The sequence below is a fragment of the Cervus canadensis genome, chromosome 2 (genome assembly GCF_019320065.1).
Source record: "Cervus canadensis isolate Bull #8, Minnesota chromosome 2, ASM1932006v1, whole genome shotgun sequence".
Classification (NCBI taxonomy): Eukaryota; Metazoa; Chordata; class Mammalia; order Artiodactyla; family Cervidae; genus Cervus; species Cervus canadensis.
This window is the reverse complement of record NC_057387.1, coordinates 18,790,305-18,817,244: the sequence shown is the minus strand read 5'-3', so window position 1 is coordinate 18,817,244 and position 26,940 is coordinate 18,790,305. Positions and strand designations below refer to the sequence as shown.

The 26,940-nt window shown below is 38.5% G+C and overlaps 1 protein-coding gene across 2 annotated transcripts; it reads right to left on the bottom strand.

Annotated features, from left to right (window-relative positions):
* Positions 1–26,930, bottom strand: GABPB2 (GA binding protein transcription factor subunit beta 2). 2 transcript variants are annotated; one of them, XM_043457834.1, is made up of 9 exons: positions 26,792–26,930; positions 22,982–23,121; positions 19,819–19,986; positions 19,081–19,275; positions 16,628–16,766; positions 11,188–11,304; positions 9,288–9,473; positions 5,510–5,640; positions 1–5,389 (listed from the first exon to the last, which is right to left on the bottom strand). In XM_043457834.1, exons 2-9 carry the CDS (start codon positions 23,093–23,095, stop codon positions 5,090–5,092), a joined length of 1,350 nt encoding a protein of 449 aa, XP_043313769.1. In that variant the 5' UTR covers positions 23,096–23,121; positions 26,792–26,930; the 3' UTR covers positions 1–5,089. The 2 variants fall into 2 exon arrangements, with proteins under 2 accessions (XP_043313769.1, XP_043313779.1); XM_043457844.1 differs by lacking the exon at positions 11,188–11,304.
* Positions 26,931–26,940: the final 10 nt, after the last annotated feature.

The following is a 26,940-nucleotide window of genomic DNA, read 5'->3' as shown; positions in this document are numbered from 1 at the left end:
TGGTAAGACTTTGACATTTTATTAAGAAATATCTTTTTATTTTAAATGATAGTACAAAAATTGTATATATAATATAGATTTGTATAGGTGTACATACACATAAATGCTCACACACACACATGAACTTGCTCATCAGATTCAAACCCTATTTTATTAAAATCCTAAATAAGAGAAGTAGATTTGTTTTCCTAAAATGTACTGTACATAAAGCTGTCAGACAACTTGTAAAACTGAAGCTGTTTTGAGAAGCTAAGCACCCCACCTACCCTTTCTCTGGCCTAACACAAGTGGCCTTGGCAGAAGGACAGTACACAGGGCAAAGCCAGAGAAGGGAGCTGTTATTATTACTGCTGATAAAACAAGATGCCTGAAACCAATGAGGAAGCACAGGATATAGAGCATGACCTAGATTAATTCTCAGAATTAAGAATAAACCACTTAATAAACAGAAAATATGTGGTGGGGAAGGCAGGGAATAGAAAGAGGAAAGACAAGGCCCATAGATTAGAAATGACCTACTAATTAAGTTCCAGTGCCTGGGAAAGGCTCAATGAGATAAGAACAATGGGGTCACAGAAGCAGAAGTAGTTAGAGGGGAAGGGGAGGAGAGAGAGACAGGGAATCACAATTTCCTGCCATTAACAAGCCAAACTGCTCTGTAGTACAATCTTGGGATATCACTCCACCTCCTAATCTTAAAGAGGCTTAAAAAAAAAAAAGGCAGTACCAGAGGTTCAAAGCTACTTAAATTGAATTCACATCCTTCTTGCTCCTGTCTCTTGGTAAATATGTTGGCACAGGAAATAGAATACTAACTCAGAAGGCGAAAACATAAAATGGAAATAGATAAGAGCCTAGAGCAGCACACAGGTATGCTTGGCTTGTATTCCATTCTAAAGCTCCTTTTCTGGCCATACAGAGATGTATACACATGGAGCAGAGAATAGAAGGCCATTCTCCAATAAATCTGGACAAAAACTGATTGCCATTCAGGATTAAACTTCTGGGAATAGTTCTCTATATTCCTCAAGATTTCTAGTTCTGGGGATCCATGATGTTGTTTGTTAGGACAGAGCCACAGAAATTTCTCAAAATGATCTTTTCTTAAAAGGATGAAGTGTCTAAACTGGAAAAGCAGATGTATAGAATGTCTGCTGCTTCTGCCACGGACCTTTATCTAGAGTTTCTTTCCTATTCAGAAGTATAAGAAATTATGCAAATGTCAGTCAAAACAGCTGCCACAGGAGTGGAAAGGAGGCTTGCTCTGTGGAAAGGCAGCTCCAGTTCTACCCTCGACTCTGCTCTGAAGCTTTCAGTTTACATGATGTCATCACACTATATGCTAAAGAAATCTCTGCAAAGCTAGGTACTGGCTCTCCCGAGGGCCTTACTCCTCAGGTTTCTCATTACTGCCTGTTGAGTGTGCCTCTCAGAAAAGGGCCAAAGTAATGCTTTTTCTTCCTCAGTCCCTTTAATGAATTGAAAGAAACCCTCTCTAAAGTGTTTGATGAAATAAAAAATATTTCCAGCTTTTACCAGGTACTTTTAGAATTGGACCTCAAAACAAAGAGAAAAGTGGGAAAATTCATATGTATTTATAAACATACACAATAATATACATGCAGCAAAGGGGTGTTAAAAAAAATGCACTGGTCACAAAATACCTAACTTCAACCGGAGAGCCTTCTGGTAAATTCATTTCTTTTACAGCAATATAAAGAGAGAAAGGAAAGTCATTTTGTATGCCACAGATTTCTAGTATTACTGAGCAGACACAAAAATCTTAATAAAGCAATGCTAAGGCTGAAAAAGAGGGCGAGGCAAAGCCAAAAATAATGAAACAGATATGACAGAGAAAAAAGAAAATATTTTAAGGTGCTGAGTTCAAAATACAGAAAACCTAAAGCCAAGTTCTCTCATACTTCAAGTAAGAGACCTCAACTATGGCATTATAATTAAGAGATCCCACAGAGGTAGTGATAGGAAGGGAATGTCCATCTATATATTTGTAAGTAATTTCCCTGAAGCCGGGAACAAGAACAGAAATACTAAGATTTATTTCTTTCTCTTATTTAGGGGGAAGCTTAAAACCATAATGTAAATGTAGGGTCTAAAATTTCTATATTAATACTGATACTATTAAAGCAGCTTTATTTTAAAATAAGCAGTCATCCTAGGTTTCAGGTTTTTCCTGCTCAAGTACCACCTCTGAACCACCTGTCTGTTATTTGAGTCTCTGTAATCCAACCTTACCAATAGACCAGTTGCATTCCCCAAACCCAGAAGACCTAGCAACATTTTCCCAACTTCCAAGGTTGATCCAGAAAAATATGCAAAATCATATAACAGTACTGCCAATAATGTCGTTAATAATATTAACTGCTTCAAGGGATCCTGACCTACCATTCTCTCTATGGCAATACCACTAGAGATCAAATCCTATTTCCCTTCTCTGGAATGCAAAATGTCTATTCCAGGTAAAAAAAAACAAATGCTCTTTTAGTACCCACTTCTTTCCAAACACTGCCCTTCTCTCTCTCCCTAACCCAACCCCTCCTTAAACTCCCTGTCTCAGAGACCCCATCATCAAAAATGACTTGGGCTATATGAGATATTTTTCTGGGTGGGAATGATAGGATTTTACAGAAAAAGAATAAGAACCTCTAAACAGTTCCTTCAAACAGTAGGGGCTCTGTATACTCAGAAGGGAGTGCTGGATGGAATCAGCACTAAGGTAGCTGGTTGGATGTAGATATTTTCTGCAGAGTTAACCTCCACCCCCTTAACAGGAAAGAAAAAAAAAACCAAACAAACCAAAAAACAAGGAACTAAAGTCAATATATACACCAAGAAAACACACAAAACACATCTAAAGTAACACTTGGTCCCTCTATAGTTAAGCTAAAGCTCTGAAATGGAACACAATAGCAGCTTACTGTTAGCACCTGATTCACAAAGGGACTCAGAGAAAGGAAAAACATTGCAAATAGAAACAGAACGATTTGACAGCAGATACCACCATTTTACACTCACCCATACCTAGGCTGTTCTACTGAATTTCTCCACCATCCCCAAAGGTGCAGACTAATCTCTGATTATCTGGAAAGTGCTCAGTACTTGGTCCATGGAGAAAACCTAGCTAAGGTGGCCCAGAGCCAAAATTCATTTCAAAACTGATATTTTTGTCTACAAGCCTCTAACAGACAATTCTTTTGGGGCTTCCTTGGTGGCTCAGAGGGTAGTGTCTGCCTGCAATGCAGAAGACCCGAGTTGGATCCCTGGGTCGGGAAGACCCCCAGGAGAAGGAAATGGCAACCCACTCCAGTATTCTTGCCTGGAGAATCCTATGGATGGAGGAGCCTGGTAGGCTACAGTCCACTGGGTTGCAAAGAGTCAGACATGACTGAGTGACTTCACTTTCACTTTTCTTTTCACTTTTGTCAAATTTGGTTTGGGGAGTTATGTTTACAGTCTATTTTGAGCCCTAAATGATTCTGCACCTCTGGAAAACTGCAGCAAATTACTTCACTAATCAAAGTAAACAGAACCCTGTTAACTGTCACATTTTATTCCAAATTAAAAATACATGTTTTCCCCATGATCGCTAATTAAGAAAATCTTATTCTAAACAGTCATTCAACTGTTTACTTGGCACATCTCCCTCTTGTTCAGTCTGCTCAGTCGTGTCCGACTCTTTGCGACCCTGTGGACTGCAGCACACCAGGCTTCCCTGTCCTTCACGTCTCCCTCTGGTTGCTTCTAATTTATAACAAGGCAAGTCCAGGATGATGACCTCTCCACAACCTCTCTCTCTCTCCACCCATATTCCCATTCTTTAAAAAAAAAAAAAAAAACTCCAAGAAATCCCAGCAATGAAACACTTTCTAAAGTGTCTAGGCAAAAGTAGCAGGCATGGTGGGAGAAAAGAGAGTAAGGTGACAAAGATCTGGCCAGAATCTTTGGTTCCTTATGTTATGGCACTGGTTGTCCTTATCCCCTCTGCCAACACTGAGCACCTATAAAGCACAAAAGCTCCACACAAGACCTGACCTTAAGAAAATAACAGTGTACTCAGCCCAAATCAGATGGATTAAAAATACAACATCCTCAGCCTTCATCTCTCCTCCTGTCTTTTCTTGCACATGAGCGGATACCATGTAAGTTCCACAGAAAGGCACACTTAGCAAACTCAACAAAATTTTATAAAGTTAAAAAGTTCATATTAAAGCTTGATATTACATAAATAAATGTTTGGAAGCAAGTTGTTCTGACAACAGACTACCCTCCTCATTGCAATTTCATAAAATCTAGCCAGAGCAAAGTTGGTATCTCGAGACCAGACTGTTTCCTAACCCCACGAGTCTCTATTGTGGCCACTTTCCAGCATCGCAGAGGTGCAGCTGGAGGATTTGGGATCTACATACACTTCTCCCACATCAACAAGTTTTCTTTCTTTTCCAGTTTTTAAAAATTTTATTTTAGTTTCTTAAACTGGCATCTGGGCTATGGACACACAATGGATGCAAATTTACTTAGGTGATTTCTTCTCAGTGAAATTAACTCAGGATAGTGGGGAGTGCCTGCCTGTTCCTTTGGAAGCAGAATATATTTGTCTCCCCCAAAGCTTACATCTAATCCCTCCTCCCAATTAGGTTTCTTCCCTAATGGGTACACATCATAAATCTAAGGCAAAGTTTCAGGTCACTTGATGGTACAACTATTAAAGGCTCTGGGTATGTCCATATTAGAAATATTATTTCAAAATCTTCTGATAGAAAGTCAGTTATTTAAAAAACAATCAGTCCATAACATCCACCTTTCTTTTACCACTATGCTTCAAGCAATGATGTGAGCTGAGAAATCTGGTCCTTATTATTTTGGACCCTCAGAAGACGTGTTCCTTAAATTTGGCTTTGAAGTTTCCAGTTGCACAGAGAGCTTTCCTGAGCCCAAGTTGTAGCCTATAGCATTGTACCCTGCTATAATTTTCTTCTTTAGGACATTCTTAATATTTACACAATGTTTGTCCTCTGTATTTTTTTTTAAAGAGGAAAAAGATGGACACAGTACAAGTTGTGGCCCTTGCACATTAAGTTGAAACAGTTTCCATGGAAACTCCAGTATGAGGCTCTGTGGTCCCTACTGCCCCAGTCACTTCTGTCTCTCTCTCTTCCATCTCCCCCTCTGTGACTACTACAGCATCTACCTCAGCCACCTCTTCAACCATGGCAAAATCAACTCCATTGGGCTGTTGTCGGGCCATGGCCTCTAGTTTGAGGCGGTATTGTTCTGCCTCCTGCTCTTTCTTTAGAAGCTGGTGTCGGTATTCCTGGGCTCTCCGATTCGCCTCCTGGAGTTGCTGCTGAAGGAGCTCTCTTTCAGTGCCTTCCTATAAAAGTAAACCACACAGGTAAGGACTCCTAAGAGCAGACAAAAAGAGAAGGGTTCAGGCCTTGAGAAGTCTGGCTTTTGAGTCTTTGCCTTCTCTCCACCACTGTTAAAAACATACCTTGCTTTCTTCCACACTGTTTGTCATCTCTTCTATCCTTGGTTTCTTAGTCAGTGGCAATTTCTCTGCTTCTTCTGCCTCTTCCTCAATGACAGTCTCCTCTGCAACCTGACCAGCAGGTACAGTTAGAACTATAAGCCAAAGGACACCAATTGGAGGTGATGAATACATAGTAAAACAAAGAGATTTTGCTTACTTTGAATCAGAAAGCAAACTAAAACATATTCTCTGATATCTTCGGATTTTAGAATCATATCTCTTCAGATTTTAGAATCAACAGGTAAGGCATGGCTTTGTAGAGAGAAACCGAAAGGATTAGAGGCACTAAGAAGACTTCAGATCGACTTCCCTGGTGGTTAAGAATCCTTCTCACAATGCAGGGGATGCAGGTTTGAGCTCTCCTTAGGACACTAAGATCCCACATGACCTGGAGAAACTAAGCCCACATGTGGCAGCTACTGAAGCCTGTGTGCTCTGGAGCCTGCACGTCGCAATCACTAAGCCTGCATGCTACAACTAGAGAGATCGTGCACCACAACTAAATATCTTGCATGATGTAATGAAGACCCTAGGTGTCACAACTGAGACCCAGAGCCAAATACACATTTTTTTAAAAACAGAAAAATAAAGGCGACTTCAGAAAGGAAGGGCAATGATTTGTAGCTTTGGAAGCCATGCAGTTAAGACCCAAGTCTGAAGCTTTTATATAAAAGATGCTGTGACCACTCAGCTTACAATCTGCAGGAATAACTTATCTAAAGTAGGTCTAATGTCTTAAATAAGAATTTTAAGAAAATTTTCATGAAAGCAGTTTACCATCAGCTATGTCTAATTTAACTATTTCTCTTCTCATAGATAAGTGAGAAAAGGGTCAACACACAACACACAAGATGTACTGCACACCTATCAGAACGGCTAAAATTTTAAAAATAGTGATAACACCCAACACCCAATTCTGGCAAGAATGTGGAGAAACTGGATTATTCATAAATTGCTGGTGAAAATGTAAAATGGTATAGTCACTATAGAAAAATTTTTTTTTTACAAAACTGAACATGTATTTACCATATGACCCGGAAATTGTACTTTTGGACATTTACCCCAGAAAACTGAAAATTTATGTTCCTATAAAGCCTGTACATGATGAGTCATAACAGCTTTATTCATATATAGCCAAAAGCTGTAGACAACTTAAGTAGTTAAGTGATTAAATAAACTATGGAACATCCATACCATGGAATACTACTCAGCAATAAAAAGAAATGAACTACTGACACAAACATCAACTTGGATAGACCTTAAGGGAATTATGCTGAGAAAAAAAAACCCTATTGCAAAAAGCTATATACTATATGATTCCATTTCTGTAACATTCTTGAAATGACAAAAGCATAATGATAGAGAACAGATGAATTAGTGGTCGCCAATGGTTAGGAACGGGGTGGGAAGGGAAGTGGCAATAGATATAGAGTAGCACAAGGAGTCCCCGTGATGGAATTGCTTTCTATCTCAACTGTGCTGGTGCTTATACAGTAAACTGCACAGAACACAAACGCAAATGAAGGCAGAGAAAACTGCAAAAAATCTCAATAAGGTTGGTGGATTGTACCAAGATAAATTTCCTGTCTGTAATATTGCACTATTTGTATATTATACAAAATAGTACAATAGGATTCCCAAGTGGCACTAGTGGTAAAGAACCTGCCTGCCAACGCAGCAGACCTAAGTGACATGGGTTCAATCCCTGGATACGGAAGATCCCCTGGAGAAGGGAATGGCAACCCACACCAGCATTCTTGCCTGGAGAATCCCATGGACAGAGGAGCATGGTGGGCTACAGTCTGTGGAGTCGCAAAGAGTTGAATTACGACTGAAGTGACTTAGCACACATGCACAAAATAGTACAAAATATTTGTATTATTATCCAAAATGTTATCACTTTGGGAAACTGAGTGATAGATATATGGGATCTTTCTATATTATTTCTTACAACTGTACATGAATTATCATGTACAATTACATGTACAATTATCTCAAAATAAAAAGTTAAAATTATATTTAGGTTTTAGGATCCATTATGATTTTTGTTTAAAGCAAAAATTGATAGCATCAATTGATAGCAGTAGAAAGCAGCTTAGATATCTGCTAAGTGGAAACTGAAGTTTTGTCTGGAATTTAAAATTTCTTACAGTTAATCCACAAAATTTTGGCTTTCCTTCTTTGAGCCTGGTTAAATGCATCTGTAAAGAAGTAGTGCAGTTTATCCAGGCAAAACTTCGAAAATTTTTTTTCCCCCTAGGACTTTCCCCAGTGGTCCGGTGGTTAAAACTCTATGCTCCCAATGCAAGGGGCACGGGTTCAATCCCTGGTCAGGGAACTAAGATCCCGCAAGCTGGAGGACCTTAAATTTTTACTTTTTTCCCTTAAAACAACTCCGATCTTAAAAAAACAAAAAACCCAAAAACTCCATTCTCATTTACTTAATTCCATTACAAGTAGTCTCTCACCTACTCTGTGAGCTCTCCCAAACTTTAAATGATAATGTCCACAAAAACATCAGCAGTATATTTCCAAATAAAATTCCAAGAACTTATGATATAACTTGGATTATAAAGGTTTAATTCATACTCTTTCTTCCCATACTGCAAAGATCCATCAATTCAAATAATTTAAAAATTACAAAATCCTCATAATTATTTAGGCCAACTCAAATTGCTGATGACACAAAAGGCAATGATACCAACCCTCCTTTTTCAACCTCTAGTATTTCTGAGGAATGAAGTTGTAATGTTAGTGTCTCTTTTTTTCAAAAAAATTTCACTTAAGTATGTTTTAATAACTAATACATTCAGATGGTTCATAGATTAAAAGCTATAAAAGCATATACACTGAAAAGCTTCTCATCTGCCAAGGTGCCCTGCCAGAAGGGAACCAATGTTAAATGTTATTTCTGAATGTTCCTCCAGAGATAGTCTAAGTCTACAAATATATTAACAAATATACATATAAATTTATCCCTTTAAAAAATACAATGTAGCATACTCTACACACTGCCTGCATCTTGCTCTTGTCACTTAAGGTATTTTGGAGATCAGACCATACTGGTATGTAAGAATCCTCCTCACTGTTTTTAATAGCTGCATAGTATTCCATTGCATGAGTAGGGTATACCATAATTTATTTATCCAGTTCCTTAATGACTTCTACTTAGGTTCTTTTTAATATGATGATTACAAATAATGCTGTAACAAGTAACTTAGTATATAGGTCATTTCTGTGTGTGTGAATATAAATTCATAGAAAAATAACTTATTAACCAGAAGGTATGTGCAGCTTCAATACTGATACATATTGATAATTTGCTCTTCAGAGGATGCATTCACACTCTTACCAGTGATTTATAAGAGTGCCTGTTTCCCCATTCCCTTGATAGCATGGTGCTTTAATGGTATATCGGTGCAGTATTTATATTTCTCTTGCCATAAATGAAATAAATTTTCCTATTTTTAAGAACCATCAGTATTTTCTGTGAACTACTAGTTTGCAATACTTGCTCTTTTTTCTATCAGGTTATTGGTTTTACTCACATATTTTATGTATATATTAGGAGAATTTGACCGGTTTTGGTTTTTTTTTTTCTTTTTCACAGCTTCTTTGCCCCATCTGGGATCTGGCATTCTCCCATTTCCCCCTACCTTGCCCTAATGCTTCGTCTTTAGAGGTGTGTTGAGCATCTAAAATATCTTTTAATAAGCAACTGTCCACATGGACAACTCACCTTGCTGTCCATCTTGCACAGTCACAATAAACGGCTGGCCAATGCCTCCAGCAGGGATTGCAGTTTGGATATTACTCAGAGGGACTCCATCGGTCACTATGGTGATGACTCTCTGGCCTCCACTCCCCACCACTTGCTGGATTGATGAATCAACAGAATTTCCCTCTATGATTTCTTCTGAATTAGCTAGAGATGAAAAAAGTAAATATAAAATTACAGCTTAAAAAGATAGGAGTAGAGTAATTTCAGCCTCCTTGAAATTGATAATATCAGGAATAGAAAAGCTTGAAATACATTAGAAAGATGGGTTCTATGTACAAATACATTTTCAAAATGTTGGTTTAAATATGCTTAAATTTTTGTTTTTATTTTGTAGTAAGTATCAGAGACCCTAATGGACAAATGAGCACTGTGACTCTCTAATAGAAAATAAGATATGCTGAATTTCCCCAACATACTTGACCTTAGGACTCCTTTTCAGGAAGTATCTTGAAAGTCTAAGTAAATCTATAGAGCCTAGAAATATAACTATAAATTAGAGTAGACCTATTTCTATAAGAAATAAAGGCATTTAATAGAGAACTAACAAAATAACATGTCAAGAAGTCAAAACACTGAAGAAGTTTGATAAACAAAAACAGGTGGCTTCTCCCATCTGACTGATCAACAACAACATAAATAGCAACGAACACTATTTACTATGGGCCAGGCACCTTTCTATTAATAAGAACTTTACATGTATCATGTTGAATAAAGATTTTCACTTTGGTTAGTCAATATCCCCAGTAACTATTAGGGGAAACAGTTCCTACTACTATGAAATTTCTGTATCTAAAGAGTCACAAGGAGAAGTTTGCATTAGGGGTAGGGACTATCCATATGAGATGCGTTCAGGCAGTTCAATGGTAATAGAGCACTCACACCTCTTAGAAGCAAAGAACAGTTAAATGTTAGAGCTGAAAGGACCCTGATAGATAATCTAATCCAACTACCATGTCAGAGATGAGGAGGCAGACCTGAAGAAGCAAATGATTTATCCAACATCAAAGAGCAAATTAGAAGAGTTAACAGGCACAAGTTTAATACGTTCCTTTTTCCTCTGCCATGCTGCTCATTCACACGCATCTGAGTAGAGATCTTTATGATTGCTACCAGTTGGAAAAATAGAATTGGAGGAATGTTCTCAGCATCCAAATGTCTATGACAGAAAGAAATCAACAATCTGCTTTCATTTATGATGGAGCAGATTGCCAGAGGGCTCCGGAAAGATTCCTAGATGACTATTTACCCCTATCTATAACTATTTGCCTCCTACCTATATGAAGTCTTAAACCTTTTCCCTGGAGGTCACTAGCTCTGGGTAAGGGACATGAAACCTTTCTGTTTTAAAATCAGAAGGGCACTATACAGGATTTATCTCCACAAATCCACTGGGAATGCCAAAATAACATCTCCAGTGAAATGAAGCACGCCAACCTGGGGTACACAGGATGTAACAACGAGTGAGGTAGCAGTCCCATGTATTTTGATGCTTTAATACAAAATATCTAGGCTGCTATTTTGAATAATTCTATGATAGTATCAGTCAAAACACAACATAGAGTATTTCCAAAACTCTGCTATATAAGACTAAACATTTCATCTGATGTAACTTGAGTCAGTGCAAACAAACTTGAAGCTGCAAGAATACAAAGGAGTAACTTACTCATTCTCTGACATTATTCAGCTGACTGATTGTATCACTTAGTGATTTTTCGTTCTGATGCTCAGTGATTCTACATCCCTTTATCTTATTTGTCTCTAACCATAATTCTTTAACATTTCATGGAAATTAAATCTGCTGGGGAGTTGAAAACAAAAGAAGAAATGGTGATTCACCCAGCAGATATCCCTTACCTACCTGTGGCTCTGTGTGAGTTGGAGAGGGGAGCTGATGCCTCAGCAAGAGCTGCAAGAGTGGCCAGCACTGAGGTGGTAGAATTTGAGAAGTGTACTGTTGAGGAGGCATGGGGGTCACCTATTTTGGTAAAAAAGGCAAATGAGGTCCAGTGGAGAGAATAAATAGAGATGAACTAAAATGGCTTATTAAATCAAAATCTCAGCTTTTCCTTAATCTTGCTTCCTAATACAAAGTTCTATAAACCAATTATCATGGTGTTAAAACTCTTAAGGTTTAAAGTTTTCCCTTTAAAGTGGATTAAGATAATATGCTTGGTATAGGGCCATTACATTCTCTTCATCTGATCATTCTCTTGGCACTGTCAAGGCTGAGCATCAGCAGCTAACACACCAAGAGTTCCAACGACTCCCAAGGCTGGCGGTACAGAGCTGTCTTGGCAGCAGGCAGTACTTACAGAGCCGCCTCACCCCAAGCCAGGCAGTGGTGAGGGAACAGGCCCCTCCTGGGCTTCAGTCAGTCACGCCTCTTTTGTTCACCAGCTAGAGAGGTGAGAAGACTAGGCCTGACCTCAAGGGCAAGGATAGGTAAAAACCTGAAGTCTCACATTTTGAATGATAAAGGATAGTACAATTAATTGATGCTAAAAAATAACAATTACTTAGTTATGTCACGATATGCTATTTAAAAAAACTTCGTTCATAACCTTTTCCTCTATCTATGTGATATACTTACAGCTAAGTTCCAAGAGGGAAGTGCATTAGATCTGGCAACAGACATGCCTAATTTTATGAACCAAAAGTATTACTCAACAGTTTTGCATAAATCCAACTTTTATAACATGAACTGCATTTCCCCAAGTCTTTCAATATAATTTCAGAGATAACTTATTGTATCAGTTGCAAATTAATTGCCACTTGGCTCCAAATCCACCCTTCTTTGCCATGCCTTGTGATACTGAAGCTGAATCCTATAAATATTTCCTGTCATCTGGCAGGAGATTAAGTTTTATCACATAGAAGTGACTGCTCCCCATACTGGCTATTCCTATATTCTTTAGAGTTCTCCTCACCTCTTAATAGTTATCCATTGTTACTAACAAGTCTTTTGAAGTTTATAAATTATATATTTATAATATATATTTATTGTATAGATGTAAGTATTTATTACATATGTATAATAAAACTATGTATAATTAAACTATACCACACATAATTTTGTCTCCTGGATGAAATGGACTGATACACTTATCTTCTTTTTTTAAAAAAATAATTAGTTAATTTTATTTATTTTGGCTGTGCTGGGTGTTCATTACTACATAGGTTTTTTTTCTGGTTTCAGGGAGCAGGGGCTACTCTCTAGTTGTGGGGCATTGGCTTCTCTTGTTGTGGAGCATGGGCTCTAGGGCATGAAGGCTTCCATAGCTGCAATTCCTGGGCTCGAGAGCACAGGCTCAATTAGTTGTGGGGCATGGGCTTACTCTGTGCCATGTACAAACCTGTATCTCCTGCATTGGCAGGCAGACACTGTACTTCCGAACCACCAGGGAAGCCCTAAATGTACTCTTACTTTTTGTTTTCCCAATAATATACCTTAAAAAAAGTCAATTATCTGTAAAATACTTTCAAAGCTTTTGGATGATGACTGTGGGAGTGAAGATAAGGGTGGAGAAAATAATGATATCCTTATTTTAATTCTCTCATACTCAAGGAACCAAATGGTCTTAGTGAAACACAGTGTATGGCCTCTAGAAAGAGCTTGTGTCAATCTAATGACCTTGTAAGAGCAAGATTAGCTATAGCTTATACTCTAATTTTCCTGCTTAGTTCATGTTTTTCTTATCACTCAGACTATCATACCAAGTGCTGACATAAGAACTCACAAATGAAACAAACAAGGAACAAGCAAGTTTTAGATACATCCCTCATGGAGGTTGGAATATATGTGACAGTAAGTCACTAACAATAAAAAATACACTGCTATTATTTTATCACAGTTAAAACACACACAGACAAACACACAAACAAGGCTGTTATATTTAAAGTTCAAATAGGACAAATCAGGTAGGCCACCAAGCTAAAGAAGTAGAAGACTACTTGGGTAGAACTGCTTCATGAGAAAGGCATTATAAACTTTTTAGCACATGATGATTCCAACCTAAGGGTATTTGTTCTCCCTCTGATTCAAACATAATGACTCGCCCAACTTCTCTTCAATAACAAGATGAAGAAAGAACATTTGTGAAAAATTAGGTTTAGTATTCTGACAGAATACTAAATTGAAAAGTTGAAACTGAAAAGAGATGACACAAATGATTTCTTTAGACTTATCCCAGAGAGTTCTGGGAAAATAAAGTACTTTATTGTTAAATAATGCTAATTGCTTCATTTTAATACAAGACCCCCATCAAATAAAGTGAAGTGTGCATGGCTGCTGTTGTTTTGGAAGGAAAATGGCATTGTTAGTGACAATTTATTACCTACTCAGAATGTGGCTTATATAAACTCTTCAGATCAGGATTTAGGGGCATGTGCTATGGTTGGCTAGGCAGTCTCACCAAGTCAGTGAAAACTGGTGGTGGTGGTTTAGTTGCTAAGATTCAGAAAAATTAAGTAATCTTCCCAGGGTCATGCAGCTAGTGAATGTCAAGAGCCCAGATCAGAACCTAATTGTCAGATTCCAAAGCCTGTACTCTTTATGAACCAATATAAGGCAATTTGTACTTGACTCTGGAGTGCATCTTCTGATTCTACAGAAAAAGAAAATTTATCTTCATAACTCTGTTTTGCCCTGATTAATATTTAAGTTAGTCTGCCTTCTCCAGTCACTGCAGTTTGATGGTGGCACTGATGATAACTGATATCTTTAGTCACAAATGGAAAATTGAAAGCAATCTTTATAGTTTGGATTTTGGTATCAAAAATATCCACCAAAATGACAATCCTAGGATACTTACAGTTAATTATTTAAAAAAAAAAAAGATTTATATATTTATTTTCTTTCTGGCTGTGGTGGGTCTTTTCTGTTGTGTTCGGGCTTTCCTCCAGTTGCGGCAAGCGGGGGCTACTCTTGGTTGAAGTGCACAGGCTTCTTACTGTGGTGGTTTTCCTTGTTTCCAAGTATAGGCGCTAGGTGTGTGGGCTTCAGTAGTTGCAGTGTTTGGGCTCAGCAGCCGTGACTCCTGGGCTCTAACGCGCTGGCTCAGTAGCTGTGGTGCACAGGCTCAGCTGCTCCACAGCAAGCAGGATCTTCCTGAACCGGTGTCGCTTGCACTGCAAGGCAGATTCTTAACCACTGGACCACCAGGGAAGCCCATTTTCAGTTAATTCCTAAAAATATTGTTGGATGATGGGAAATAAGAGGGCTTCTCCACCATTCAGGAAAAGAAAATCCTTAAAGCCAGTTCAACAACACAACCTGAATTTGACTGAGAACTTTTCTCCTTTCTTTTATCTGCACTGATAGGCCAATCCCCTAAATGGAAACAACTAGGTAGAACTGCTTCATGAGTGGGATGACACTGGAGAGATCAGCTCTAATTATGTGATGGTTCAGCAATTTCAATTTGCTGCTGTCAACATACAGAAGAGAAAAAAGGAGTAGGTTTGCCAGAAGCAACATGACAAGCATGATATAGGTCCACAGGAACCAAGGCTAAGAATCTTTATGCTGAATGTCTTCAACGTTGCTTATCATTCCAGTAAGAGTCTGGAGAATTTCAGTAGTTGGACTAAAGACTTAATTTTAGCCCATGTTGTAAACATATTACTTTATTGGCTTCTAAAAACTTTTGAATTAAAAAAACACTTGCTCTAATCAGCGTGTCCTGAACCACAACAAACCCAAATGGCTGTGAATATTCTGATTACATATATACATATATTTAAGCTAAACTTTTTGAATCATGCAGCTGAAAACTAAAGCACAGAAATTTTAATTGACAGTTGATAGCTTATAAAATGAAGGGCACTACTGCCCCCTTGTGGGCACGAGAGAGTCAATCACTGAGAAGTTACATTTTCATTCAACATTAGCTATTACTGAAACCCTGCTATAAAATGTGTACTGAAATACAAAATCTCAGTCTGACCACAACCTCATGAAGTAGATTATTATATTCTAATTTAATATATAAGTACAGAAGGTTTAGGGAAGTAAGTAGTATTTCTAAGGTCAAGTATCTTAGTCAATTAATAAATCAGTATTTGAAAGCAGTTCTGGAATGCAAAAAACATTTGTATAATGTGTATTCTTTCTAGTTTATACTGCCTCTCAATAATAATACATCAGTCAAAATCTTCCTCTGATATTTTACAAACAACTATGAATACAGTTCCAATTTTTAAATGAAAATCGGGAACAGAAAAAGAAACCAAAGGTCAGTAGGAACACTTATTTAAACAAGGACATAATTTCTCTCATTGTAAAACAAATATCTGTAAGAAGATGTTGAAAATAAACTTGATTTGCTCCTTTTTGCTCCTTTTTATTTAAAAAAATTTATTATAGTTGATATACAATGTTGTACTAGTTTCTGCTGTATGGCAAAAGTAGATTTGCGCCTTTCTAGATCGATATTTTATTTTTATTTAAGACATAAATACTGTGTACTGTGTACTGGTGGTACAGTAGATAAGACTCTGCCTGCCAAGGCAGGGGATGCGGGTTTGACCCTGGGTCCAGGAGGATCCCACGTGCTGCAGAGCAACCAAGCCTACTAAGCTAGTGCTCTAGAGCCCATGAGCTGCAACTACTGAGCCACATGCAGCAAGTACTGACACCCACACACCTAGAGCCTGTGATCCTCAACAAGAGAAACCAGCATAATGAGAAGCCTGTGCACCCGACTAAGAGTAGCCCCCACTTGCCACAACTAGAGAAAGCCTGAGCAACAAAGACCCAGAGCAGCCAAAAATAAATAAATTAAAACAAACACATACAAATGTCAAAAGAGCAACATCAAGTGCTTTTCTTTCCTATGTTGTTGTTTTATATGTTCTCAAGAACAAATCAGGACTCTTAAACTTTAGTCAAATAACCATACTTACCTCTTTTATATCAGCATCCAACAACCATTTATGTTTATTTTCTTATTTGTTACTGATTTAGACTATAAATATTTAACAATTTTCCTTAGTAGTACCATATTAAAGCACCTTATATTTTCATTTTGGGGTCAGATATAACCCTTCAACAGATTAATCTGTAGAATATTTTACTTTTAACACAGTTAAGCATTTATGTATAATCCTAAAGTATGATCTTCCCTTCCTCCAGAAAGAATAAAGCATTAGCTTTAAAATCTATTATAAATCTTCCATTTGGGGAATATTTTAATAAAGGAGGGGATATCAGACAGAGTATCTATTCATCTTATTAAAAAAAAAACCTGAATTCAGTTCATTTCAAGTCTAAAATAAATGTCACATTATCAGAACATCACCTGAGGTTGTCTTGGTGCTGGCTGAAGAAACAAGGCTTGCGAAGTTGACAACTTCTCCTGACGTGAAGATAAATGGGGTAGCCATAGTCACAGGGTTGGCTCTCTCCGGATTAGCATTCACCTGATTCTGCATTGCTTCCTATAAAACAACACAAGATATTTCAAAGTAAGAATACTTACTAACTAGCCTCAGTTATACAGTTACTGAACAGCCATGCCCCCTCCCCTGATCAATGCTCTGTCAAGCAGAACTAGTTCCAGCTCACAATGTCCTAGGGACCTCAGAGTTCTGGTTAACACTACTGTTTTCTTCTCAGACCAGGGCAACAGAGAGCTTAGGTTGCTTTCCCTATTATTTCTACCTTAAAAAAAAAAAAAAAGGTGTATATTTGCAAAAACTTTTAGACAATTCACTTAACCTCTCTGGACACTGGTTTTTAATTTGAAAAATAAAAGTAGCCTAAAAAGGAATTTCCAGCACGAGTATTCTATGATCAGTTATGTACAAGACATGGTGCTAGCTGAAGATCCCTGCGGAGAATCTACAGAGAACAATATTCTCCAGAGTTTTGTCCAACTACTTATTCCATTCTGCCACTGAAGAAATCCCTAAGAGAATATATAACAAACAAATAAATGAGTGCCAGATTTTAAAGGCTAGTTCCATACACTGCATTTTTGCTTTCAGGGATATCTGCACAATTTCGGTATGAAGATGTTTACCTTTATTTTATTTCTTTTTTTATTTTCATAAGTAGTTTCCTACAAACATGATTACTACTTTAAAAAGTCGAATTATAACAGTGCTCACTCTAAACAAGGAATTGAAAGCTGAAGTGGGTAACCAGTCTGTAGGGAATCATACATCAGAAAAAAACAAACCACTGAAAATACAGCAGACATGGCTATTTTTTTTTTTAACACACAACTATCCGTTTGCTACGAGTTTCAACTGAAGCAGGTTATACATTCTCTGGTTACCGTAAAATTCCTTCTTGAACTAGCCCCTTCCACCCTCCATTATCACTAATTCTAGCCCTCATTGACTCTTGCCTGGCCTAATGAAAGTCACTAGACGGTAAAGAATCCGCCTGCAATGCAGGAGACACAGATTTGATCACTGGGTTGGGAAGATCCTCTGGAGAAGGGAATGGCAATCCACTCCAGTATTCTTGCCTGGAGAATCCTGGAGACAGAGGAGCCTGGTGGGCTACAATCTGTGGGGTCACAAAGAGTCAGACATGACTGAGCAACTAACACTACTACTACTATATGGTTCTTCAGCATTTTCTTCTCTCTCAAGTCTGTGTACCACACTCCAAACAATCACCTTTTTAAAAAAATCTCATATTAATCCTATATTTAAAAGCTTTTATTGGAACACCACAAATAGTCCACACTCTTGCACACCATGTAACACCGCTCTGTTCAGAACTCAGCTTTTCAAGTCTTAGCTCCTGCCACTCCCAAACTCTGCTTCCTTGACCAATCTCTAGGCACAGAACTATTAATACTTACTCTTTCCTGATCATTCCATCCCCTTTCACACCGCTGTGTCTTTGATTTGCTTTTTCTAGCTTAGAATATAATTTTCTCACATCTCTGCCTAATGGTCCTTCAAAACTCAGTTCAAAGTCTACATATACTTTGATCTTTGCCTTAAGCATGATCAAAACTCCCTCTCGTAACACCTACTAGGTATCTGTTTATCATCATAGTGTTAAATCAGTATAGTATTGTACTGCTTTATATTTTGTCTTTACCTTCATTATGCTGTAAACACTTCAAGGACAGGGCTATGCCCTATTAATCTCTGTATCTCTCATCCTGTTATTTCCTGATATACACATACTGGCTTAAGAAATCAATGGATGATATCATCATCAGTTCAGTTCAGTTCAGTTGCTCAGTAGTGTCTGACTTTTTGAGACCCCATGAATCATAGCACACCAGGCCTCCCTGTCCATCACCAACTCCCGGAGTTTACTCAAACTCATATCCATCGAGTCGGTGATGCCATCCAACCATCTCATCCTCTGTCGTCCCCATCATAGCTGATTTTTAATTCTGAGATGGTTTCCTTACAACTCAATATGCTTTAGAGCTATGTTCTATCTCACATCAGTTGATGTATGTTCATAAAACATAAAGAGGCTTTTCATATTATCCCAAGTCAAGCTTAATTAAAAAGGGAAATTTTCATGGAGAAAAAAAAATTCTAAAGCCCCATAAATCTTATTTTTGTACTGGTCACAACATTGCTCTTCAATCATCAAGAATAATTCAGAGTTTTATGGAATTTTTTTTTTAAGATACTAATGACAATCACAAGATTGAGACATAATGAAAGTACTACTTTGATAAGATACAGAAAACTCAGTTTTGATTCAGCTTCTGCAAAAAATCCTTAACTTCAGCTAAAGTATACTGTGGTGGTATAAAAAGAATAGGACCTGAAGGATGACCAGAATCTCAGCATTGTTCTTCTCCAGGGCTATGTCGAAAGCAGATTTATCAAACTTGCTGAAAGCATGGACATCAGCTCCATATTTGATAAGCAGCTCTACAACATCTCGGTGGTGGTGCTCTGTGGCCCAGTGCAAAGCTGTCATCTTCAGCATGTCCTTGGCATTCACATCTGCACCATTCTGTCATAAAAAAGTAATTTTTTCAAAGAGATACTGGTTATAGTAGCACAGGTGCAATACCCCATCACCAGATACCGAGGATTTCAATATCGATTACACATACTCAAATTTAGAAATGTTTATGAAATATCAAAGGCAAAAACATGTCTAAAATCCTTCTGCATGCTGACAGACACAATGCCTTAAATGAGAGGGTCTTTTAAGGACATCACTGGAAAATTATAACAGATGGGAGAGAAGGGGAAAAGAACAGATTTTTGTTGCATTTATTAACGGTGAGCTGAGTGCCTGAAAAAACAGGCATAAGAACAAAGAACACCTGCAGAAGAATGAAGAAAAATCAATAGTCTGTTTAGCCTTCAAAAGATTAGAAAATAAGATGCTCATAGCTATGATGACTCTTGAAAGAACTACAACTCAATGCTATAAACTGTCCTAAATTTAATCTTTCCCAATCTAGTTTCCTAATGCCTATTTAAGTAAGAAAATAGTAAGATTATTTGTCTTTTTTACAATATAGACCCGCCACTATTCTTGCTTTACCCTAACAAGTAGTTCCACGATGTGTGCATGTCCATCAGCTGCAGCCATGTGCAAAGGGGTCCTGTCCACTTTGGTCCGTGCATCCCTGCTAACTCCTGCTCGAAGGAGCACTTCTGCTGTGGAATAATGACCATACTGGGCTGCAAGGTGGAGGGGTGATGTTCCAAGCTGTGGGGAAATAATACTCATTTAATATCAACTGTGTGCACAGTCCTAAATCATTACTGGAGGGATACAAATGAAGAACAGGAGAAGCCTAGGTTCCTGTCCTTGGAGAGAGAATCGGCTGGGCAGATAAACTGAAGAAATGATTTAATTAAAATTAATATACTAATGGACAAATAAACATACTATCAATTAAATAAGTGCTAAGTATAATGGCTTTAAGTCAGGTGGACTTAACAGGTAAAATTCCATAAAGGGTATGATTTTAAACAGGGCTTAGAAGGTTAAAAAAGTAGAAGAGAGCATGTTGAGTCAGGAACAAAGGGGAGGGATCAGCTCAGTTCAGTTGCTCAGTCGTGTCCGACTCTTTGCGACCCCATGAACTGCAGCACACCAGGCTTCCCTGTCTATCACCAACTCCCGGAGTCCACCCAAACCCATGTCCATTGAGTCGGTGATGCCATCCAACCATCTCATCCTCTGTCGTCCCCTTCTCCTCCTACCCTCAATCTTTCCCAGGATCAGGGTCTTTTCAAATGAGTCAGCTCTTCACATCAAGCCAAAGTATTGGAGTTTCAGCTTCAACATCAGTCCTACCAATGAACACCCAGGACTGATCTCCTTTAGGATGGACTGGCTGGATCTCCTTGCAGTCCAAGGGACTCTCAAGAGTCTTCTCCAACAGTACAGTTCAAAAGCATCAATTCTTTGGCGCTCAGCTTTTTTTTTTTTCCCGGTGCTCAGCTTTATTTACTTCTTTTTAAATTTCAGCCTAAAGGAAGATCTTTATTAAACAGGTTGACTTCTAAATGAACTTGAGAAATTCTCATTCAAATGAGGTATCCACATAAATGATTACAAAAATGTCTTATTTTCATCCTATATTCAATTGCTTAAATAACGGCTTTTTCCCCTGAAGTAAGCGTTAGTCGCTCAGTCGTGCCCGACTCTTTGCGACCCCATGGACTGCAGCCCACCAGGCTCCTGTGTCCATGAGATTTTCCAGGCAAGGATACTGGAGTGGGTTGCCATTTCCTTCTCCATCAGCTTTCTTTATAGTCCAACTCTCACATCCATACATGACCACTGGAAAAAACCACAGCCTTGACTAGACAGACCTTTGTTGACAAGGTAATGTCTCTGCTTTTTAATATGTTGTCTAGGTTGGTCATAACTTTCCTTTCAAGGAGTAAGCGTCTTTTAATTTCATGGCTGCAATCACCATCTGCAGTGATTTTGGAGCCCAGAAAAATAAAGTCAGCCACTGTTTCCCCATCTATTTGCCATGAAGTGATGGGACCGGATGCCATGACCTTAGTTTTCTGAATGTTGAGCTTTAAGCCAATTTTTTTCACTCTCCTCTTTCACTTTCATCAAGAGGCTCTTTAGTTCTTCTTCACTTTCTGCCATAAGGGTGGTGTCATCTGCATATCTGAGGTTATTGATATTTCTCCCGGCAATCTTGATTCCATCTTGTGCTTCATCCAGCCCAGCGTTTCTCATGATGTACTCTGCATATAAGTTAAATAAGCAGGATGACAATATACAGGCTTGACGTACTCCTTTTTCTATTTGGAACCAGTCTGTTGTTCCATGTCCAGTTCTAACTGTTACTTCCTGACCTGCATACAGGTTTCTCAAGAGGCAGGTCAGGTGGTCTGGTATTCCCATCTCTTTCAGAATTTTCCACAGTTTATTGTGATCCACACAGTCAAAGACTTTGGCATAGTCAGGAAAGCAGAAATAGATGTTTTTCTGGAACTCTCTAGTTTTTCGATGATCCAGTGGATATTGGCAATTTGATCTCTGGTTCCTCTGCCTTTTCTAAAACCAGTTTGAACATCTGGAAGTTCACGGTTCACGTATTGCTGAAGCCTGGCTTGGAGAATTTTAAGCATTACTTTACTAGCGTGTGAGATGAGCACAACTGTAGGCAGGTTCAAAACAATTCTTGAGAAAAGTGTAAAAACTAGAAAGTGACATGTGTGAAATTTAGGGTGCAAATGTAATTGGTTGAAATTGAAGTTTGTTACCACAGTAAAGCAAAGCAGAAAGACTGATGAGATGAAGAGTCAAAAAAAAAAAAAAGATAGCAATAGTGTGTCCATAGCAATAAACAAGCCTGTATCATCTCAAAGTAAATCTTGTTACTATCAGAGTTATCTATCAGCATCCATTTGGGTCAGAGATCTATCCTTTTCTTTGGGTTATGCTCTTTAATTTAAAACCTATTTCATTTATTCTTTGCTTTTCATATATTCAGTCTCTCTGCCTGACTGGATTTAACTCGCAATGCGCTTTTCAAGTCTATTTATAGAAATGTTAATCTCCTGGGTTTCCTTTCTTCCTTTTTGTGAAGTGTTTGCCTCTAAAATTATGAATTAATCACCTCAGAATAGAGGACGCTGCTTATTGAATTGTTAAAATTAGGCAATGCTAACAAAATCTATGAATATTAAGCAAGCCCACGTTATAACCTAGACCTGCATCTTCTGACACTCTGCTCTCCAAGATGATTGTTCGAACTCATGAAATTACACCTTCCTCTTTAATGTTTTTTAACAGTGAAAAAGGAAACAAAATGGCTAGGCTCTTTCTTATTAATGAGGACATTTTAGAGAAAAGGAAACCAGGAGTTTATTAGTTTAGAAATGTACTCTTAGTATACTGATTTTGTTTAATTTCTAGCTAATTACAGAAGCCTATAATGCAAGTACACTCCAGAGAGAAGTAAACCTTTTAGAAAATACTCTAAAAAACATTATAGAAAATTACAAGTATATAATACTTTACAATTACCACCTATCTATCCACAGGAGATTCGTTCAATTTGGAAAACTAAAAGAAAAAGAAAACCATATATTCAGATGAGATAAAGATGAAACTCTTGTGGGGAGACTGAGGCAGAAAGACAATAAAGAAAAATCAATTCAGACTATTTAGTCTTTAAAGAAAAGGCTGCTAACAGCACACGCTGGGAATAATTAAGAAAGCTTACCCAGTCTGTGGTGAATGGGGCACCATTTGCCATCAATGTTCTCACTTCATCATCTTGGCCTTTTCTTGCTGCTTCTAGCAACCTCTTCCCTAAGTCCACCAAAGACATCTTCATACATAGGAACACAAATTTTCAGGAAGCTGTAACTCAAACACAAGGAAAGATGCCTGTAAAAATGTTTTTAGAAGACCTCTTATATTAGAATATATGTAAGATACTTCTCAAGTGGACTATTTGACAGGGCACTTCTTTTCTACTTCAATACAAACCGTCAGGTATTTGCAAAGTTTCAGGCCCTAAACCATAGTTCCCTCACTTTCAATCTCGAGTAAAATACTTTGAAAATACATGAAACACATTGCTGCCTTTCTAGCTTAAGGACTCAATAAAACAGCATTACATCCCTTCGAAACAACATGGGTAGAAATAATGTGTTACATGAAAAAAAAATGAATAGACAAAGCAAGGATATTGAGACTCGGGTACGTGGAGGACATTTTTTCAAAAATGAACAGACATGTCACTGCACCTATCAGAAGTGTCTCAGCAACACCTAGAGTTTTTTTTAAAGTCATCAGTTTAGCCAGATTATATACTTTGTTTAAAAGTACAGTTGTGTCTAAAGTCATTGCAGTTTTTCACTTACTAATATGGGCATTATTAAATTTTTGTGAAAGCTCACAGTAAAATAGAAGCATCTGAATAGAAGAGTTTTTTCCTTCCTTGTAAAAGGCATACAGTCAACTCTCGGTCATTTAGGGTAAGAAAAAAGAGGACTTTCCTGGTGGTGCAGTGTATAAGAATCTGCCTGCCAGTGCAGGGGACATGGGTTCAATCTCTGGATCTGGGAAGATTTCACGGGCTGGGGAGCAGCTAAGCCCGTCCACCCGTGGGCTGGAGCACCTTGGAGCCTGTGCCACCCAGGAGAAGCCATCACAAGGAGAAGCCCATGCACCACAACAAAGAGTAGCTCCCGTCTGCACACCTGAAGAAAGCCCAAGTGTAGCAATGAAGACCCAGCATAGCCAAAAAAAAAAGCTGCTGTTAAACACATGAAATCAAAGGCAATAAATGATGGAAACTGTCTTAAAAGCAACCAAAATGGCCATTTAAATTGATAGTTGTTGTAAAGTAAATTAGAAATGGGCCTGGGTATAAATTCAGAGTTGCACAGGATAATGAGAAGTTCCTGGATGGGACGCAGAATTATCTGAATGGTATATAATCATCACGCATTACAAATTTTCCAACCAGTGAGGAAATGGCTGTTCTTGATAAATCTAACTTTTATTATCTATTTGCTTTCATCTTGTACTTTTTTGTCTTAGTTGCTCTGTGGCATATGGAATCTTCCTGGACCAGGAATCAAACCCGTGTCTCCCGTACTGACAGGCAAATTCTCAACCACTGGACCACCAAGGAAGTCCCTATACACTTTTCTGATAAAATGAGAGGTGATACTAATAACTGTAATTTTTAAGTATTGTATAAAATACATCAACATTTGGATGTGGGCATTATTTGGTGAACCAATATTTTCAAATGACCCATATAGGTCACAAAATTACGCTCAGGTAAAAAGGGTCAAAGTGAAAGCAGATCAATGGGTTTTAAGGTAATCAAGTATAAAACATTCATTGACATGGTTTCAGATCCCTCATTGCAACTAACTTTTAAGAAATTTCCACTTGATGGGTTTTTGTGTAACACAGAAGAATAATCACCATTACCTGAACAAGCTATTAAAACACTTCTCTGGACTTCCCTGGTGGTCCAGTGGTTAAGAATCTGCCTGCCAATGTGTTATATCTATATATAAAAAGTGTATCACCAAGCCCTAAACACTTCTATAGGAATTCCCTGGCAGGCCAGTGGTTAGGACTTGACACTATCACTGCTGGGGCTGGGTTCAATCCTTGGTCAGGCAACTAAGATCCTGCCTCAAGTCACACACCACATTCCCCCACCTCCCCCTCAAAAAATGAAAAACAAAACAAAACCCAAAACACCTCTACGATAACTGATCACAAAGGGAAAGAACGTCCTACACAGGAATGTTGAGAAATGTTGACATGCAGCAGATTAAATTTTCCTAATATTGAAATTTCAGCTGTAGTCTCTACCACAAAAAAATATTCAGTTGTAGGCTGAGGTATCTGCTTAAGGAGATAGTTTGATTCACGTTCCTGGGAAGCTGATACTTCTGGAAAATAAGATCCTTTAATTAAGTTGATTTTAATCCCACTGCAACTGGTGTCCTTAGCTCCTGAACTCCAACAAAATATTTTTGAGCTATCAATTTTGTCCACCACAGTCTGCCTTCATATATATGTAAATTTTTATCACTTTTCTATAATCATATTTATAAGTCTGTGTATCAGTACCTCTAAATGACAAGTGACCCAAATGTTTCATCCCATTGTTTAAACAGGCCACCAAAAACCTTATTTATTATAAATTGTAGTTAAACTTTGGGGTCAGAATGTGAATAGGCTGTTGCATTAATCATTTGATAGGAAAAAAAAAAAGTTTCCTAGATATGTGTTCAAGGTTCTTTTCTCCCCTTATTCTCACTCTTTGCTTTTAAGTTAAAAGTAAAATGTATTTTAAAAATAATGGCATTTTGGGGGGACTATGTGTCATTTTCCCATATACCACCAGATGAGAGATGCAGCCTAAGGATAAGAGACAGTCTAGGTACTTCTGAGCTCCCTTGATTACTAAAAACAAAAGGAAAACATTTTCCCTTAGTGAATGTACCTCCACTTTCCCTACTGATCTAACTTGCCTTCCAGGATTGTGGAGATGAATAAAATAACAGGGCATCCACTTCCCCTCCCAAACGAACACACAAGAATTTTCAGTAAGTGTGTTTTAATAACTGATGAAGTGCTTGAGCTCTTCACAACAACGTACTCTATTACAAGAGAGTAGTTACACTTGTTGATACAAAAATTTAGGTGGGGCACTTCTTTCACTGTTACCAAAGCATATATGAACATAGATGCTTAAGAACATCTCTTGTGGACTGGGTGGATCAAATGGTACAATGAAAATACAGTCTCAGACGGCCAAAAATGTTAAGTTGCTGAAGGTAAATCATAGAATGTCCTTTTCCACAGATATTTTAAAAAGAGAGATGAGAGAGAAAGGTCCTTCTGGAAAGGGAGAGAAGAATGGGATGATGTCTGCGGGCTCAAGAAAATCTGTGAGAAAAGCAGAATGGTTAGAGAAGGAGAAATGGAATAGAGTCCATGATCTGACGACCTTTTTCTATTGCACACGTCCCCACTGCTCCGCCAGCTGTACAAACAACTGTGCAAGAACTGGAGGCGGAGCCCTCACTGCTCTTGCTCAGATTACTGAGCTCATTAATAATCTTTAGGCTATTCCTGGGATCAGAGAGTTAGGGAATCCTTTTTCTCCTCTATTACAGCGATGTTCAGTCTTTCTGCAAGAAGGATCCACTAGGGACAGGGAGTTAGGGTCTCAGCCTCGAGGGCAGCCCCCGGCCCGCGCGCCGCGCTGCCCCCTAGTGGTCACCTCTGTGGCCTTGGCTTCCCTCGGTCCGGCTCCCCAGCCCCAGGTCTTACACCCACCCCCTTCTTCACCTCCCAGTCCCCTCCCCTTCCTCCCGGCAGCATCCCCTTCCTCTCCTTCCCTCAGCCGCCCCCGCTCTGGCGAAGGGGCGCCGCTTCGACTGCACCGAGAAGTTTGGGGCCGAGCTGGAAAGCGGTGCAACTTTTCACGGCAGTCTCCCTTCCAGCCCTGACGCCCCCTCGAGCGCACGCATCTCTTTTTCCCCCTCACCTCCTCGTCCGGGACGCTGCCGGCTGTGCTTTCACCGAGCCCGCCAGTTTGGTCCTGTTTCCTTTTCTAGTTAAGACTCCCTGTCAATGACGGTTACTTTTTGGCCTTTTCACATATGCATATTTTGGGGGCCTTTAACCCCCCCTCGT

Excerpts from the sequence above, each read along its gene's own strand:
- GABPB2 (XM_043457834.1), bottom strand. The coding sequence starts at position 23,095 with ATGAAGATGTCTTTGGTGGACTTAGGGAAGAGGTTGCTAGAAGCAGCA. Across the intron at positions 11,305-16,627 it reads CAGCACCAAGACAACCTCAG|GTGACCCCCATGCCTCCTCA; the intron begins GTGATGTTCTGA and ends TTACCAAAATAG. Across the intron at positions 5,641-9,287 it reads TGTGCAAGATGGACAGCAAG|TTCTAACTGTACCTGCTGGT; the intron begins GTGAGTTGTCCA and ends TTTGGCTTATAG.